The sequence below is a fragment of the Apodemus sylvaticus genome, chromosome 7, assembly GCF_947179515.1.
Source record: "Apodemus sylvaticus chromosome 7, mApoSyl1.1, whole genome shotgun sequence".
Lineage (NCBI taxonomy): Eukaryota > Metazoa > Chordata > Mammalia > Rodentia > Muridae > Apodemus > Apodemus sylvaticus.
In genome coordinates this window covers 5,507,773-5,527,410 of record NC_067478.1, presented here as the reverse complement: position 1 = coordinate 5,527,410, position 19,638 = coordinate 5,507,773, and the positions used below count along the sequence as shown (strand labels likewise).

The window sequence follows — 19,638 nt, the reverse complement described above, 5'->3', positions numbered from 1 at the left end:
TGTGTGTGTGTGTGTGTGTGTGGTGTGTGCACATGTGTCAGCAAATACAAGGAGGCCAGAGGGCAACCTGAGTTGTTGCTCTTTAGACACTGTCCAGTTTGCTTTGTTTTAGGGTCTCTCACGGGCCTGAAGCTGGCCAAATAGACTAGACCAGCAAGCCCTAGGAGTCCCAGAGCCATGATTATAAGTATAATGTCACCACACCTGGCTTTTTAATGTGGGTTTTGGGAGCTGAACTCAGGTCCTGAGAGTTGTAAGGCAAACATTTTGCCCACTGACTCATCTCCCAGGCCTGTTAGCTGGGTTGTATGCCCCACTCCTTCCAGACAGCCCAGGAGATGTAGGAATTGATGATTGGCTTTTGGGAGTGACTTGGAAGTAGAGTCTGTGTTATTCCTGTCACCACCTGGCCCTTGGGGGTCTTTGTTTCTGATGCCAGGGGGCTCAGGAGAGGGGCTTGGGGGGCCCAGCAGGCTTCCTAACTTTGAATCACTGAGGTCTATGAACCATAAATCTTTTAAAGCAAGTGGATTTGGCTGACAACCAAGGCAGAATAAATCGTTTTATCCCCACCTTTCTTTGTGCCAGAGGAAGTCTTAGGGAGTGAGGGCAAGTCCTAAGCTGGGAATTAGGGAGTGAGAGTCTGAAACAAAAGGGCTCACTGGCTCCCCAGGCCTGCTCTTCAAGAGAGCCAAGGGGGACTTGTATTGTGTGTTGAAATTAGCCACAATGACTGCACCAAGAGGGAGGAGAAGGACTCCTGGGTGGCCTGGAAGGCATCAGGGGTGAGAGCGGATGGAGGAGGTAATAATTTTCGTGCCTTTTTTGTGTCCCTGTATTTGGGGACAACAAGTCACCTTCAAGCAGGCACCACTGGCTTCAGGAGTGGCTGCTTGCTACTCAGACAGAGGGGAGCTGGGAGACCCAGGATGGATGTGGATGTGCAACAAGGCAGGAAGCTAGGCCAACATTCTGGGTATGCCATCTTTTCAAGAACACTTAACTGAATGCCAGAAAGCCTTGATGTGGCAGCCAGACCGTGACTCAGAGACCTATGGGACTGGCAGTCCTAGTCTTTCGGGTGGCCTCCCTATTCACAGTCTTGCAGAGTTGGGAGCAGGTAGCGCCCACAGCTGTCACAGGAGCTCTGGCTCCTGCTGGGCTCCACACAAGTATAGGAAGTAAGTTGTTATTAGTCAGTTTATGAAAATCTCCTCTGTGACCAAATACTTGACAGAAACTACATGAGTGAGGAAAGATTTCTTTTGGGTCATGGCTTCTGAGAGTTAACTGGGCCCACAACTGCTTTGCCCAGTGCGCATGGGTAGAGCGTTGTGGTGGTGGGGGGTGTGGCTGAGGCACTTCCTTTTAAGATATCATGTAGGGGGATCTACTTCGCTGGATTGCACGATAGGCTAGGCAGCCCATGGTGGCTGTCTGCATTCAGGAGAGGCAGGGAGGTTGGTTGCTGCTTAGTCCGTGAAGTGCAAAGCCTCATGAGGCCCAGACTCAAGCTGATGATCTGGAAGATTCTCAGAGAGTCGGACACATGTCTTCATTTGACTTTGCGAGGCTGAAGGAGCTGGTTTCTGATATCAGCAGAGGATGGTGCCAGCAGCGGTAGGCACAGCAAGACAGACATTCATCAACAGGAATGAGATCAGGGCAGGCAGGCAGCTCAGGGATTCTTTCTGCACCTCACAGTGACCCAAAACGGGCCTGAGCAAAATGTGTCTGTCTTCCAAAGACAGTGCCAACTAGGGACTGAGATCTCCAAATAGTCCCTGCCTCCTGCTTTCCCCTAATGACATCATGGAGAGTCTGAAAGGATGGACCCCCACTTAGGTCAGAGCTCTCACTATCTAACTGTGTCTGTAAATGTCACCACGACACCCCAGACTACGCTTTACAGGTCTGTGCTTCGGCATGTAAGCTGACAGTTGAGAGTAACCCCTGCGGATGGTCACTATGTTGCTTGCCACACAGGCACAAGGACTGGGGTTCCATTAAAAGCAGGACATGGTGCCATGTAATTGTCACGGCTGTCACCGAGAAGGCAGAGACACGCAGATCCCTGGGGCTTGCTCGCCAGTGAAGTCTACTGGGTGCATTCCAGGCCAGTGAGAAAAAACATCTCAAACAAAGATTCACAGTGCCTGAGAAATGAATGAATCTAAGTTTGTCCTCCGGCTTTTACACACCTGCGTATATGTGCACACACACACACACAAGCCCTAACCATCACAGATGCCTGGACTTTACACACCTGCTTACGTGTGCTCACACACAAGCACTAACCATCGCATTGCCTGCAGTCCCAAGGGGACTTAGAGGTGCTGAGGATTACATAGTTTTACCATCGTGTAGCCCTTAGGACGGGAAAGCCTTGCTCTGCTTGTTTTGGAGAAGAAAACGATCGGAAATAACAGGAGGATGTGTCGGCTCCTGCTCTGATCTTGAGGTCTAAGCTTGCTGTGTTGCTACCTGACGTGGGACCACAAGCCCATGCCTCAAGCTAGCTTCAGTCCCCATCCTCCCTTAGCCAGTTAAAACTGCCAAATTAGTAGGGAAAAGCAGAAAAATGTTTCTTCAGTCTAAGCGGGCTGGGGAACGTGGCAAACAGATCAAGGAACGCTCCCTCTGCCCAAGTCTGTCTTCAGGTCTTGAAGTGCGGTTACTGTTTACAGGGAGGACAGCATTATGCATGTCAGGGTAGTCCTGGGCAAGGTATGTTCCTGCCTGTCATTGTTTTGGGGCTCTGGTACCCCCAGGAAGATAGGCCCCCAGGATGTCAACACTGGAATTTCTTTCTGAGAGACAAGATCTCCCTCTGGCTGGACCATACTTTAGCATTTTTATTTTCCCAGCATGAGATTCCTGGGGGAATTCCAGTTTCTGGGGGAATCCATTGTTTTAGTCCAATACCAAACTCATGGGATACGAATGTCACTTAGCATATCTCCGTCCCTGCCAGGTTCCTTTGGACTGCAATGCAAACTTGATATTCTGAGCTGTGTAAGTAGTCCTTGACTGTGGGTCCTCCCCTGTCTGATGCGCTGGGCACATCTGTTAAGAGCGGTGGCCTCTGAGATTTCTCCATCCCTGCACGACCCACCCCACTCCATGGCCTTCTCCCCCTCAGCTGGACTCAGAGCTCCGTCTGCTCCATGCTCTGGATCCTCTTCTTCCCTTCCTTTACTCTAAGCCATTTTAGCCACCTTTGATGGATACGTCCATGTGCTGGCGGCACAGTGTGTGTCGTCGGCCTACTGTGGCTGAGGCTCAGAGACACCAAGCCACCTGTCCAAGATCACACAGCAAGTACCTGTGTGGGGTTGTACTTGAACCCGAGCTGCCCCACTTCAATGCTAATCCAGCTTTGTAGAGAAGTGTACCTCCTACTCTCCCTTCATCCACCCAAGCCCTTATTCAAGGAAGTACGCTCCCATGCAGGAAAGAGATGCTCCCATACCTCTTTTGGGAGCATTTTTGTGAGTCTTTACAAACAAGATATCTTAATTTACCCACTTTGTGGTGTGGGGTATCCAAACACTTCGACATCTGCCGTTTCCCTTGTGACTCATCGTAATGCTGTGCTAGGGAGACGCAATGAAATCTCTATTCTAGAGATACCCGACCAGGTCATGTGGCTGGAGAAACCGGCCGGTTTCTAGCACAGTGCAGTGCTATTTTTCTTGTGGTTGTAAGTGAGCACCTGACAGGAAGGAAGTATAAAGTAAAACGGGTTACGCTTACCTACGGCTAGCTTCAAATGAGTGTGACTCAAACTATGATGTGTTTATTAGCCTCTGCAATGACTGTGGGGTTACCCCTAATCCAACTCTTTAATTCTAGACTGGCTATTTCCCCTACTGTGCTCCCCAAATATTTGCCACTTGACTCTTCCTGGGTTATTTCTGCTCCAGCAGTCTGGCGCCCTGGAAGGCATTTCACTCTGGCAATCGCTGCTGGTCCATCATTGACTATCAGAGACCCCCTGCTCTCTCCCTCTCCTCCTCCTCCAAACTCCCCCTTTCTCCTTCTTCTTATGTGGGGTCCCCACCTGTGACCCCCCCAACCCGGCAACTCAAAACTCCACCTCTCTCTCTTCTCCCAGTAATTGGTTGTAGGCATTTTTATTTAACCAGTGGCTTTAATTTGGGGAGTAAGGTTTCCTCAACAAAGGCTGGTATACATGGGATTTAGCTCAGTCTTGGGGCAACCTGATCTTAGGGTACAGAATTTATCATATGAATACAAGCAGCACCAGACCAGCCCCTAAGAAGGAAGGTCATAGTTCCCGGAAGTACAGTCCATCATGATGGGAAAGGCGTGGTAGCAGGAGCTGGAAATGGCTGGTTGTACTGTATCCACAGTCCGGAAGCAGAGGTGGGTGCTGGCACACAGTCCACCTTTAACTTCAGTCTTTAGTCTTTGGGATGGTTCTGCTCACATTTGGGCTGGGTCTTCCATCCTCAGTTAATTCTTCCTGAAAACATCTTCATGTTCATACCCAGAAGTGTGTTTCCATGGTGAATCTAAACCTAGCCAAGTTGGTCATGAAGACTAGCCATCAAAACAGACTTCTGGCAAATGTTCAGAGCTTTCCCGGCACCTACCATGTCTCTCCCAGCCCTCAGTAATGGGTCTGAGGTCCTGGCTGGGCATGAGAGTCCTTTGAAGGAAGAAAAGGACAACAGGAAACAAGAGGAGACAGAAATCTTTCTCAGCAGCTGACCAGGATGACCAGATTAGACTCAGGGGCAATGATGAGGGATAGGGTTATTAAAGTTCAAAGCCCTCAGAAAATAATCTACTGTTTCCAATGACCCTAAAATGATGGCTGTCAGTAGCCATCAATCTGAGGCTCAGGATTCCATGGCTGTGAGGTTAGGCTGGGATCAGCAAGTATTCTTCTGTTCTGAGCCTGGCTCTCTCCTGTCACCCTCTGTGTTGGCTGGTTGACCAGTTGGTGCAGCATCGACTTCAGCCGGGTGGCTCATCTCCATGACTCTCATCATCTAGCAGGGCTAACCTGGGCTAGGCACCGGGTGGCTGGGCAGGGTGCCAGGAGAGTCGGTAGAAACACACACAAGCCCAGGAGTCAGCCCTTCGTCTCCCCTCACATCCTAGGGGCTAACGCAAGTGTCAGAAGGAGGAAGCAGGCGTCACCTTTCGGTGGAAGGAGCTGTAGGGTTGTATAGAACAGGACAAGGGTACAGGAAGGGCGGAGGACAGTGGCTGCTTCCCTAATGTGACTGGTGGTGAAATCACCCTCATCGTCCCTGGATTTCTGTGATGTCAGCGGAAAGCCTGAATGGACGCTGCCTAGTGAGCAGAAATCGGAGCTGAGGTCTACGGGCCTGTAAGTTCCTGGGGGGCAGCCAAGGACAGCTTGGAGCTGGGACAAGTGAGGTGTCTAAGTGGTTGCCCCAGCACTACCTGGTATCTAAGCCCTTCACTGAGCCCTATTCTGTTCCAGGCACCACACTCAGTGCTTTATAACATTCTCTTGACCAAACCTCACAAGAGTCCTGTAGAGTCTATTTCCATTCCCCCTTTTTATAGCAGAGGAAAACTGAGGCTCAGATTGATCAAGAAAAACACTGGAGGTCACACAGCTTGTCAGTGGTGGAGGGAGAATTTGGTCTGAGCATCCTATACGTTATCATGAGTAATCGGGCCACAAAGCGTGGAATACAGGGAGAAGGCTGGGGTGTGGTTGATGTGGTAGCGTGCTTGCATCAGTTCAGCGCTGCCTATACCAGGCGCAGTGGTCCACATCTGTAATCTCACCATTCAGGAGGTAGAAGTGTGAGGATCAGGAGTTCAAGGTCATCCTTGGCTAGATAGGAAGTTCAAGACCAGGCTAATGTATAAAAGACTCTATCTCGAAAAATGGAGAGAGCAGGGAGGATGACTCAGTCCATGAGACATTCAAAAATAAACACATATGTGCATGCTTACCTGCACACACAGACACACGCTCACACATGTGCATGCTTACCTGTACACACAGACACACCCTCACACATGTGCAGCTTACCTGCACACACAGACACACCCTCATACATGTGCTGCTTACCTGAACACACAGACATACCCTCACACATGTGCATGCTTACCTGCACACACAGACACGCCCTCACACATGTGCATGCTTACCTGCACACACAGACACGCCCTCACACATGTACATGCTTACCTGCACACACAGACACACCCTCACACATGTGCATGCTTACCTGCACACACAGACACGCCCTCACACATGTGCATGCTTACCTGCTCACACAGACACACGGCCATGCACATACATCCTCAAACAGCCCAGGTGGAGCTGGTAAAGTGCCCAACAAGCCCACTGCTAGACCACCTACCACCCTGGTTTCCTGAAACATAAGAGGGGCTCCCTGAGGCCTTTCTGGTGGTGAGCACTTGCCTTCTCCCTCTGAGACGAAGCCTGAAGTGCAGGTCGGAGTGCTCCAGCAAGGTTCCCCACTCTGTTTAGCTGTCTTGTGTCTAGTGAGAGGCAGGCAGCAAGTTCCTGCGGGTTCTCTGCAATAGATACACACTGGTTAAGCTCTCTCTGCAGTGGATACACACTGACAGAGCTGCATTCCTGTAACTGGAACAGGGGTCCCTGGGGAGGCATTGGTTTGGAATCAAATGCATGAAAACAAACCTAATGGGTTAGAAGTTTGTCATTGTTCTCAAACTGGCTGCAATTTTGCCCTGTGGTATGGCCGCTGTGGCGTCTGGGGTGGGGGGCGCGGGGATGCTGTGAGGCACTGCTGCTCCCAGGCTTTCCTTAGGAAGGCAGCTCTGCCTCAGCCTAATCCCTGATACCTGCTCTCCAAGGAGCTGGCCTGTGAGAGGAGAGCCAGCCTTGCTCTCCACAGGCACAGGAGCTCATGTGTGCATGCACAAACCTCCGCCTATACTAAGTAAGTTTATGATTTTGTGTTGGGTCTTATTCATAGCTATGCCGGGAAGCATTATTAGGAGAAGGTTGAAGGGACAGGAGAAAGAGTGCCTCTGGATGTGGACTCGGGGCTCGGAAGCCCCACTCCTGGGTACAGCACCTTAACCCAGCCTCCCCGAGTGGATTCCACACAGGAAGCTGCCTGGCTGGATTTGCCTTAGTCAGGAGCCAGGCTCCTATGACCCTTGATGTTTCTAGTGGCTAAACAGATAGGCATATGTTTCCCAAGAGGTTTACTTTGGAGGCAGAGCTTTGGTTTTATTTATTTTATGTATATGAGTACACTGTAGCTCTACAGATGGTTGTGAGCCACCACGTGGTTGTTGGGATTTGAACTCAGGACCTCTGGAAGAGCCATCAGTGCTCTTACCCTCAGAGCCATCTCACCAACCCCCAGGCCTCAGTCTTTAAGCTACAGACTCAAGAGCCAAGTTCCTCCAGCCTCAGAGTGCCCACGGCAGCTCCTTGGGCTTCCCTGGGCGTGGTTACACACTAGAATAGAAGGGGCACTGAGCACCTGCTGGCTTCCTTTTCTTTCCTCCTTCTGAGCAGAAGCGGGGTTGGTCCATGCTGCTGTGGGGCACATGCTGCAGCCAGGCAGTAGGGTCAAGGCCAAGTTTCAGGAACAGCCTTGACTGCCTGCATCTTCATCTGTGAAATGGGAATAATGTTAACAGTTCCTATAGGTTCTTCCATAGGACCGACCACACTTGAAGGAACAAACCAAGGTGGGAACAGCTTGATGCTTATGTGATGGGAGCCTGGGGCTGGGGACATATAGGTCTTTTGAAAGGGTACCTGTGCAGAGGAAAGACGGGGTCTTCTCTGGGGTAGCATGAGGATGTTTCAAGTCGTTGAAATAAGGCTTTTGTAACCCAGAGGACAAAGAAAGAAAACGAAGGTGGCACCCTCTCAGTCACACGCCCTGAACTCTGAGCTGTTGCCGTCTCTGTCTTCAGGATCCACTTGGCCAGCAGCCAGCTGAATGAGCTTCAGACAAGCCACACTCCAAGGCTGGCCTGCTGTAGCTGTCTTGCTGGACCATGGCCTAGGTAAAGAGCCAGCACTGGGCTGCCAAGGAAGCCACAGTGTTCTGTAAACACAGAGGCAAGCACGCTCTCCAGTATGCCTTCCCGTGTGTGTCAGGCACGTGCATAGACACACGTGTCTCTTCAGCTCCCATCACAGGACCTGAGAAATCTTTTCCTGTGGGGCCTGCTGGTGAATCGGATGAACCGGGGCATGAAGCAGGGTTGAATCCACAGCTGTTGTTAGAACTATCGAGTGCTCCGGGCTTGGAAGAGCATTAGAGTCCAGCAAGCCCCTTCTCTGGTCTAGATCCTGACAGACATTTTGCCCCCAAGTCTTGGCTCTGGGTTAGAAGAAGCAGATATCTGAGAACTCTGCTGTCCTGGCTCCTCCCTGCCTGGCAAACAGGACTGTGTCTGAGCTGGAAAGAGTGGAACCACTGGACAGTTCCAGGGTCGTGGTGCTAATGCCAGGGACATGGTGGAACCACAGCCTGCTGCTTCCTGTAGCCACTTGCTGACTCCTGTGGGACTCTCTCTTCTTTACTTATTGTGACTTCAAAGTTATTCTTTCTGGGAGAATTCTTCCTACAACCTATTTGGTCATATCAGCCCTCACTCCACGGTCCTACTCCTCCTGGACTCCTCCTCCCCATTTCCCTCCTGCTCCCCACTTTCCCCCTCTTCCACATTTCCCCCTCCTCCCTGATGACTCTTCCTCCTTCCCATCTTCCCCTCCTCCCCCAACTTCACTTTCTTTTCTTTAAATTTTTTTTTTAAATTTACTTATATTTATTTTAAGACAGGTTCTTTACATAGCTGATGGTCCTGGAAGTAGACCAGACTGGCTTCAAACTTACAGTGATCCACCTGCCTCTGTCTCCTCTGTGTTGAGATTAGATGTGTGTGCCACAATGTCCAATCCCTTTAAAAAGAATATATATATATATATATACACACACATATACACATATACATCATATACACATACACATAGCCATACATAACCCACTGGGGTCAGATACTTCCTATATGCTCAACGAGAGTGTAGGTCTATCTACTGGATCATGGGCAACCAACTTGAGTGTAGGTCTATCTACTGGATCATGGGCAACCAACTAGGGGTCAGATCCTTGAAGAAAACTGATTCTCTGCCGCCACTCCTCAGTAGTCATCCCTGGCCAATAGCTCCTCAGCGAGGGGTGTGGCCTTGTGAGCCCCACCCCTGCCCATGCTGGCATCCTGACTGGCTCGCTCCTGCGCACTGTGCAGGCAGCGACCGAGGCTGTGAGTTCGTTGGTGTACGTTTCCCTCATTTTTAGAATATGCTTTTTCCCAGCAGCCCCCTGACTTTGCTCTTATATTATACTCTTTCCAGCTCCCTCCTTGACGCTCCCTGGGGCTTGGGTAGAGGGAGGGTGAGAAAGACATTCATTTCTAAGTGAGCACCTCAGTCACGCCCTCTCTGCACTCTGACCCGTTGTGTGCCTCTGTATCTGTCACCACTGCCAACAACGCTTCTTTGGTGAGACCGAACTAATCTATGGGTGGAAGGATACGTGTGCAGAAGGCAGCCTGATGCAACGGTAGCTTCTTTATTTTATTTTTGGTGTGAGGTGCTGGAGACGCTATCCAGGGCCTCAGGCATGCGCTCTGCCACTGAGCGCCACCCCAGCCCCTCCTGTGAAATGAGTTACAAATGGTTGTTTACTGGGCTGATGGGAAACTTGAGTCTGTGGGAGGCTTGGGGCCTAGCACAAGGGATTTACATTTATGCTCCCTCGCCCCCAGGGCTTGACATGTCAGGCTGTGGATGCTTTAGTCGTTTTAAGTTGTCAATCTGATAATTCCTTTCACCTGTGAAAACAACAGGCCCTCTAGGGAAGGCTCTTTGACTGGCTCCAGTGGCTCAAGCTCAGCCCCAGAGGAAAGGGGGCGGGGGCGGGGGCGGGGGGGGGGTATCCCTTAGGGAGGCTTTCCCCTTGGGTCTGAGTCCCAGTGCCATTATGGATTTGAGTGCTAGCATCCAAGGACTGGCCAAATCTCCCTTGTGTGGCCCAGCTGGGCAGTGAGTGTGGCCTGCTTGGCAAAGAGCTCCCTTAGTCCTCATGGCCACAGTCTTCTAGGGAAGGCTATATTTGAGGCTGTCATGGAGGAGCTGAAGATCTGTGAGCTGCCCAAGCCAAGATCCTGCAGGCACACATGGCAAGGCCGCTGGGTGGGATCCTCATTGTTAGCGCCTCTCATACCCCAGCAAGAAGCAACCCCTAGAGAAGCAAACATACACCTTCCAGGGCTAACCTGGGAAGAGATATTTCTTTGCAGGGATGGTGTGTGTGTGTGTGTGTGTGTCTGGGATCCTCAGGGCTCTCCTAGGTTCTGGGGTGGGAATTAAGGCAGAACCTTTTTCATGGGACCTGACACCAGGCCTCTGGTGTTTAATCAGTGACGGTGTCTATGAGTCTTTGCTGAAGTCTGCTGAGGATTTCAGACATCAGTTGTACCATGCATCAGCCTTGTTTGCCAGTCTCTCTGCCTCATTAAAGCATTGGCAGGGAAGGTGCCAGTCGCCATGATGACTGAGTGGTGGGGAGACCCCAAGAAGAAGGTGGCCCCTGGAACAGAGCAAGGGGATCCGGGGCCAGCTTCTTTACCCCAGGGAGGCTACTAACTCTACTTTGCAGAGAGTCCTAACAGTGGTGCCTTCACCCCAAGACTTGCTATATCTAACATGCTTGGATGGCCAGCCTTGTCCTGTTTCATGGGTGCCAGAGACAAAGGACAGCTCAAGTCGTCACTGAGCAGGCGCCTGGAGTCTGCAGCTCCAAAGTGTCCTCTCCAGCGCCGTTTCCTAGCGGCTCGCTGCTCCACACGCACTGTGTCCAGTTGCTATTTAGTCTTTTGTGCTGTAGATCTTTCGTGAGAGATCCTGTGCTGGGGAGGTGGAGACAGGTAGACCCTTGGGGCTCACTGGATTTGGGAGTACCAGGCCAGGAAGAGACCCTGTTTTGAAACAGAAGATGGATAGAACCCAAAGAATGGCAGCGAGAGGTGACCTCTGCTCCCATATACACATGAATGCACACATGTGTGGGCACATGCGTGTATACATACACACATACACTTATACCACAGGAATGTGTGTACACGCTTAAAGTTTAGGGCAGATTTATTTCTGTAACTCAAGATGAACTTAATGTTGCTTCCCTCTTTGTTTTGCACCCACCAGGCCCAGAATGATCCGACTCTACCCTATCCTATTCTCCCTCCCCTCCTCTCCCCTCCCCTCCCTCCCTTCCCTTCCCCTCCCCTCCCTCCCTTCCCTTCCCCTCCCCTACTGTATTTATCCCTCTGGTAACTGATAACTAGTAAGAAGTGAGCATCTGATCAGTCACCTACTGATGGCCTTAGTCAGGGTGATGAAACACCACGACGACGACACGCAGCCCAGTGAGGGGAGGGTGTATTTGGCTTGCACTTTCCCATCATCGTCTATCATTGATGGAACACGGAGCAGGAGGTCAAGAATCTGGAGGCAGGAGCTGATGCAGAGGCCATGGACAGAGGCTGCCTACTGGCTTGCTTCTCACGACTTGTTCAGATTGCTTTCTTATAAAACCCAGGACCATCAGCTCAGGGATGCCCTGCCTACAGTGGGCTGGGCCTGCCCCCATCAATCATTAATTAATGAATTAGCCTATAGGCTTGCATACAGCCCACTCTTTCTGAGTCATTTTCTTAATTGAGGCTTCTTCCCCCTCTGATGACTCTAGCTGTGTCAAGTGTCCAAAGGGTTTCTTTTAACTGGTTGTTTTGCTCAAGCCGTGTGTGTGTGTGTGTGTGTGTGTGTGTGTGTGTGTGTGTGTGTCTCCTGATGCATACTCAGACTGTTCACCCTTGCCTAGGCAGAGATGTAACACCTGCCTTTTCTTCTCCAGCACTGGTTGTGACCACATTCCTTTTTTTTTTTTTTTTTTGATGTGCAGGGTCCTCGTGGGTGCACCAAAGGCAGATTCTAAATATAGCACTTCAGTAAAGTCCCCCGGAGCTGTGTTTAAGTGTCGTGTCCATACCAACCCTGACCGGAGATGCACCGAGCTGGACATGGCTCGAGGTGGGTGGACATGCCTGTCCAGGTGGACGTGGGAGCCACACCTTCGTACTTTGTTCTTTTTCTATCTAGGACAGCCTCATCGCTCACTGACCTACGCTCTCTCCATCCTTCCCCCTCCATCTTACAGATGTGTACTGAGATGCCGTAAGCTATTAGGCACTGAGATGTGCCGAACAAAGCAAAGGAGCCTGTCACCTGGGCCTTGAAGTCCAGTAGTCAGAATAGACATTAAAATAAACCTTAAAGTAAGAGCAATCCAGAGGAGAGGTGTGTGCTGGGGTCAACTCTGTACTGGAGGTTGGAAAAGGCTTCCTTGGGGACCTCTCTGTGTACGGGAGGTGGCTAGCTGGGAGGTCCAGGAAGGGAAGTCTCCAAGCAAGGACAGTGTTGTCACAGGAGGAGGTGAGCAGGGGAGGGTGGAAGGTAGAAAGGACTTCTGCCAGGTGGGAGGGGCTCCACCACATAGGGCCTCACAGGACAGGGTAAGTGACAGATTTCACTCTCTGTGTGTGGCCAGAGGCCATTCAGATCAGTTTCAGCTTTTCCATCTTAGATGGTGAAAGGCATGATCAGATGGACTGTGGGCTCGTTTTCATCTAGTAGATATGTAGATCTACTAGATCAGTCTCCATGGATTGGCTCTGGTCCAGCTGTACACACTAGTGGTTGCTCGCACTGGATTTCTCTGAGAAGCCTGAGATGGGAGAGGAAAGCACAGAAACCCAAGCTAAGTGCAGAAGAGCCGGGTGGCTCACTGGCTGCTTCTGGGCCTTCCTTACTCAAAGCCTTTTCTCACCCCAGCCTCAGTCACTGCTTTTTATACACAGGGGTCTGAGGAGAAGACTCAGGGGCAGCCGAGCCCATCCTGTAGAATTTGAAGAAAGAGCTACACGGGCTTGCATGAGCTGGTGATCCAAGGGTTAAGAAGGTGGAGATGAGACTCCCATGGGATCACTGGTCAGACAATGTAGCTAACCCTGTGAGCTCCAAGTTCAGCAAGAGACTCTGTCTCAAAGCATAAAGTAGAGAGCTGCTGAGGAAGACTACTGACATCAACCTCTAGACTTGACATACATGGACATGAATGCACACCCTCCCAACATGTGGCACACACACACATATACACATATGATTGCATACCTCCAATATGTGTACACACATGTAAATGTGTGAACATACACACACATGGATGAACCCTCCAGCATGTGAACACACACACATGCAAACTTGGAAATACATACACACACACACATACACACACACACACACACCACAAAGCTCCCCCCCCCCAAAAAGAAAGAGTCCCGGTGTCTTCATCAGAAGAGACTCGTGCTTGTGTGATCTGCTCTGTGAAATGTTTGTTACAATTACTTCCCAGAACATCAATGGAAACACTTTTTCCTTCATGGAAAACTTTGTTGTGGAAAAAGAATAAGCTGAATTAAACAGCAACATTTTGTTACAAAGTTTCTATGGAGTTGACATTTTGTTACAGATACAAAAGTTTGAGTCCCCCAGGACCCTTTGAAAAGCATCCCCCTGCACCATTCCTCAACCCAAATCTGACTTCTTTTCTCCCTCCAGAGAGGACTCGTGGTGAGCTCTGTGGGAAGACCTGCCGGGGAGACCGAGATGATGAGTGGATGGGAGTGAGCCTGGCCCGGCAGCCCAGAGCAGATGGCCGTGTTCTGGTAAGACCTCTGGGGAGAGGGTGACTTGGGACAGGGCGTCCTAAGAATGAAGACCTGACCCCATAGGCAATGTGGCCAGCACAGAAGCTAGAACACAGCATGAAGGCTATCTGCTCTGCATTGCTGCTATGAGGTCTGTCTGACCTGCAGATTCCGGCTGCATGCAGCAGGAGACAGCTATGAGGCCCAACACAAAACTATAAAGTCACTTAAAACATTGTGAGATAATGTTTGTGGGATTTAAAAATACCTCAATTGTGTAGTTCTCCAGTGTGGACCTTGTAGGTGACAGTATCGTGTTGCCGTGTCAAAGGTTGACATGCCTAGAATTTGTCTTTGTATGGTCCTGAGACATATTGGGCTGATCATGTAGCTCAGTGTTAGAATGATTTCTTAACATGCATGAGGCCATGATTAATCCAAGGAGGTAGAAAGAGGGAGAGGAAGAAAGAGACAGAGAGCTAGAGAGAATATGAGACTATGGGTAGAAAGAAGTTTGTAATTTCATTTACTACCTAAGTATTTTATCTATGTTTTCAGGTCAAGGTATAATTTACATAAATTACACAAACCTTGAGGCTGTAGCTTGGGTTCTGGCACATATTTGAACATCACAGGAAGTTCTCTGTGTCTTTATCTAGTCAAACCTTCACACCCAGAGACAGCTGCTGCCTTGCAAACATTGCTGTTGGTTTTTCTAGAACTTTATATAAATGTAATTCTATGTAGGTGTTCAATTCCTGAGACATGCACAGTGAAAGAAGTGACTCCCATGAGTCAGCCTCTGAAGTGTGTGCATGCACACACACACACACACACATACACACACACACACACACGTGCATACATACACATGCCTTTACATACATACACACATATATACATGTACACACATACATACATGCACACACATGCACATACACACAGACACACAGACACATATACTTATACACACATACACATGCACACACATACATATACACATACACACATACATATACATACACACATACACATACATATACACATACACATACATATATATACATGCACATATATACACATGCACACACATACACATGCATACACACATACATATATATACATGTATACACACCTATACACATATACATACACATGCACACACATATACATGCACACACATATATATGTATACATACATACACATACACACATACATGTGCACACACACATAGACATACACATATACACACAAGTACATGTTAAACAAACAAACGAACGTCTAACTGACAGAGACTTGGTTATTCACCATTTTCTCTTTTTTCTTGTATTCTTTTGTGTTGGGAGCACTCAAGTATGCATGCCTCACAGTCTGGTGATGATTTCACACATGTGCATTTAGGCATCCATGGCCAGCACCCTGCAGGCTCCTTGTGCCCTTTCCCAGGCAGCTGGTGCCCTGTAGGGTGATCCTCTTCAGACTTCCTACAAAGTCTGCCATTGGCTTTCCTCGAAGGCTGTAGGAAGATTTGTGTTTTAAAAGTTCAAGGTCAAGAAGAGAAAGTGAGTCCAGCTGCTGTATTTCAGGGGCTTCCTTTGGGCCACAAGCTGTCAAAGCTGGGGGCTTTATGGATGTTTGTTCCCAAGGGAAATGGGTTTCCCTCAAGGATACAGGCCAGAAGTTTCCAGGCCCCTCTGAGGAGCTTGATTCTGTGTTGATCTCCTCAACCTGACCTCAGCACACTTAAGAGACACCCACATTGTTGGGTCCTTGGGAAAGAGACAGCAGCTGGATACTGTCACCAGTATCATAAGGCCTTCCCACTGGATGTCACTGTAGGTCTCATTGGCAGTCCCATTTCTGCTGGTCTTGGATTCCAGTCCTTTAATTCCTATCTCAGCAGGCCATGGATGATGGCCAAGCCACCACATTCTTCTAGGCATGGTGGCCTGACCCCACAGGGTGACTCAGCCCCAAAGATCCAGATCTCTTGTCTACCATTCTTGGGAAAAAGATGGGAGAAACCAAGTATGTATATTCCCAGAGGGGACCGGAAGCTGTGACTCGGAACCAATAGGGAGGAAGAGGAGGTAGCTGGGGACAGCAAGGCATGAGAGGCCCCTCCAGGCATTGAGTCTGGAGATGGCCTGTTCTGTCAAGACATACTCACTTAGGGATGTGGGACTTTGGTGTGGTTTGAGAGCTTGTTTGCAAAAGTACAAGACAAAGACAAAGCTGTGCCAGTTGGTACAAGACCCAACCCAGTCTGGGGGCTTAAGGCAACAGTGAGGAGCAAGAGAGACATTTGCCCCAGAAAGCCAAGGAGACAGGGTTCACAATTTGTAGGAAGTGGTGCTGCAGACAATCTTAGCTAGGTAATTGAGCTAAATTTCTGACTTACGTAATGGTCGAACCATTCAGTTGGTCAGTCACTCCCTAAGGGTTCTGGAGAAGGAGAGATGGACACGGGAGGGCATCTCATGTCTCTATTCCTGTTGTCACTGTGTGTGTAATATATGAAGCAGCACCTCAGCCTTTAAGAGTATTGTATGCTCTGAGAAAACATGTGCTTTGTTTGAGCATGCCTATTACTGATAAATGAAAAATCTCACTTTTCTGATAAAATCAAAAGACAACACCAGAAGTGCTCAAGAAAACATGGTTGTACAGCAGTGTCTCTAGAACTTTCCATCTCACAAATGCTAAATCCTCTATCTATCAAACACAAATCCCTCTCCTGTCGCCCACCCTCTGCCCCAGTTCCTGGTAGTCATCATTCTAATTTTGAAGAGCTCAACATGTCAGCTCCTCTTCAGGTAGAAGCAGACCAGATTCGTCGTCTCGAGTTGGCTTCCATTGTTTAGCTCAGTGTCCTCACTGCCTAGCATATATGACACCATTCTCTCTTTTTTTTTCCTCTCAAGACCAAGTGATACTTCATCACCCGTGCACGGTGTTTTCTTTGCTCGTTTATGGATGCAGGTTTAGGTGGCTTCTAGCTCCTTACCATCATGCAGAAAGTTGCTACAGACACCAGCAAAGATTTATTAGACAGCCCACTTTCCATTTCTTTTGGGTACATACTTGGAAGTGGGACTATCAGATGATGTGGTAATTTTACTCTTCATTGTTGGAAATACCTCGGTACTTTGTCCCGCTAAAAGTGCACAAACCATTTTGTGTTTGGCCAGCATGCACAAAGTTCCAGGGACAATTAATTGTTCATCTGCTTGTTATCGGGGGTCTTGTGGAACTGGAGAGAGAATCCACAGCCTCGGGCATGCTAAGCACATTTTCTATGACTGAGCCACATGCCCAGCACACTCCATTTCCTTTTTAAATAGTGGCCATCCTAAAGAGTGTGAGGTGATATTTCATGATGGTGTGTGTGTGTGTGTGTGTGTGTGTTACTGTTATTTAAATCCATATCCTTTTTTCTTTAATGTCTCATTTTTGTCTGTGAAATCTTTCTGGGAAGCAATTTTTTTTGTTAGACTGAAGGCAGAGAAAGCATTTTGAGCCCTCAGGGACACTTTGTGGCACAGGATAAGACCTGTCTCTCTAGGGACCCAATAATTGATTTTAAGGGTCTGACAGTGGAGGGGGAGAGCTGTGACTGAGAGTAAATCATCACAATGACACATGGCCTCCTCAGGGTTGCCAATGTTGGTAAGACCCAGGGTGTCGAGCTAGCCCACCAGGCTAACCTTGGCTCATTGGCTGCCCATCTTGACTCTGTGGATAATGTGGTGCCTTCCAGTTTCCACCAGGGACAAATGGTCCTTACTACAAATGCTACCACAGGACAGAAAGCAAGTTCCCTTCCCACACTGCTCCCACACCCCTGGAGTGCAGAGATGGTGTCCCCAGGACTAGGGAGGAAGGCTTAGTCAGCCATGCCGCACAAGCACACAAACCCGAGTCCAGATCACCAGCACCATGTAAAAAGGTGGGCACAGCCACTCATGACTGTACGCTTAGCCCTGGAAAGGCAGAGGCAAGGATCCCTGGAGCTCACTGGCCAGCCAGCCAGCCAGCCAAACTGATGAGATCCAAGTTCAGTGGGAGATTCAAAAATAAATAAGTAAAATAAAATAAATCTCAAAAGCAAGGGAGGAAGGTGCTCTATATTAACCTCTGATTTCCATATAATTGTGCATGAGTGTGCGCACATAGACACACGCACAAACACATCTCGAACATTCAGAACCACGATCTCGACTCATGAGAGCTGCCAAGCCTCAGATAATGAGTTATCTAAACGGCTCAATTTTTTTTTTTCTGGGTGGAAGCAGCACTTTCCAGCTCTAACTCTGCTGTTTCCTTTCTGAACGTCAGGGCTATCTGGCCCTCTGTTCTGCCTACTTCCTTGTGTCTTCTTCAAAGCCACCAGGGATGTTCCTGTGATTATTTCTGTTGCTGCTTCCTGGTTTGGAGCATGTGTGCGTGCGTGCGTGCATGCATGCGTGTGAATAAGTGCTCTGCTGAAGTATGACACATGAGGAAAAGCGCGCAGGTCACCAGAACGCAGTGCGATGAGCTTGCTTTAGGTGAACATCTGCCCAACATCATTCCCAGGACTACCCGCCCCAGAGCCTCTTCCCCTGCGCCTCCATAGCCACCCCCAGCTCCAGGGTGGCATAGTGTCTTTGGGAGAATGCTCTGACATCTCAACCTTGCTTTTATCCTATGCCCACCACTCCTTGATGGCCAGGGTGTGACCTGGCTGTGCACTGCAGACCTGGAAACTTGACAAAGCTTGTCCATCTATAGACAGCAAGTGCAGGTGTGTGAGGGCGGCGGCCACAGACAGGCGCTTGTGACCAAGCTGCCCTCCAGGAAGGACATGCTGTATTCACACAACAAAGAAGGCCTTTGAAGGAAATCGGACAATTTTCTTCCTCTTTTATTCCTTGGGAGGATGATCAGCCCTTTTAACTTGAGATGTGTGAGAGCTAAGATTTGGGGTCATGGTGGGATCCTCAGTCTTTCCCTAGGGTGGCTTAGAAACTGAATTTAAACAGGCACCGCCTCCTGAATCTTTTCCTCCCTCCTTTCCTCCTCCTCTCTTCCTCTGCCCCTTCCTCTCCCCTCTCTTCCTGCTCCATGCTGTCTCCTCTTCCTCTTTCCCCCTTCTCCTCTCCCTCATTTTCTTCCCTCATCTCAGTTTTGTTGACTCCCCTAAGAGCACACGGTATGTCTGGGCTACTCCCACAACCCCAAAGCAAGTCCTGGCCACTTCTAGAGAATTCTCTTCCATTCTTCACCACTCCCTGACCTTCCTTACAACTCACTCCCCAAATCAACCAAGCTGTGATGCTTTGCAGTTCCTCAGAAACTCTCTCTTTTTATACAGGATGCAGGTCAGACGACTCAAGCATGTGAGGATGATCTGGCTAAGCACAGTATTCTCTTCTTAGAATTTATTTTCAAAAAAAAAAAAAAGAATTTCTTTTCAGAGTTCCTTTCTGTTTTCTGGAGTGGGGTCTGTCTTTGACCTTTGATCTCTGTCCTCCCAGAATATTGTAAATTAGATGAGTGTAAAATGTAGCATTTGGGTCTCCCAGGGATTCTCCAAGGTCACCCTTAAACAGTTTATGGGATGGAAAGCAGACAATATAATAAACATCGGGTGACGCTGTCCATGTGTGCAGCTGGCTGCCAGACACACCACGATAAACTTCAGCTTCTCTGACTCAGTATGCTATAGGTAACGAACGCTCTCAAGCTGTGGGCTGAGTCCTTCAGCTAGAATAAAGCCCATTTGCCCAGGAACTGGGTGATCTAAGGGACTCAAATTTGCAAACTGTAAGAACTAAGTCAGAACCCAAACATGA

General features: G+C 49.1%; 1 protein-coding gene across 2 annotated transcripts in view; it reads left to right on the top strand.

The window, feature by feature from the left end:
- Positions 1 to 19,638, top strand: part of Itga9 (integrin subunit alpha 9) — a 292,483-nt gene that overhangs the window by 5,768 nt on the left and 267,077 nt on the right. The window contains exons 1-3 of one of the 2 annotated variants that reach the window (XM_052187014.1): positions 7,939 to 8,037; positions 12,000 to 12,127; positions 13,712 to 13,818. In XM_052187014.1, the coding sequence (XP_052042974.1) occupies positions 12,118 to 12,127; positions 13,712 to 13,818 (117 nt within the window). In that variant the 5' untranslated portion in view covers positions 7,939 to 8,037; positions 12,000 to 12,117. Of the gene's footprint in view, positions 1 to 7,938; positions 8,038 to 11,999; positions 12,128 to 13,711; positions 13,819 to 19,638 lie in introns of those variants that run through there. The other variant, XM_052187013.1, reaches the window with a different exon arrangement.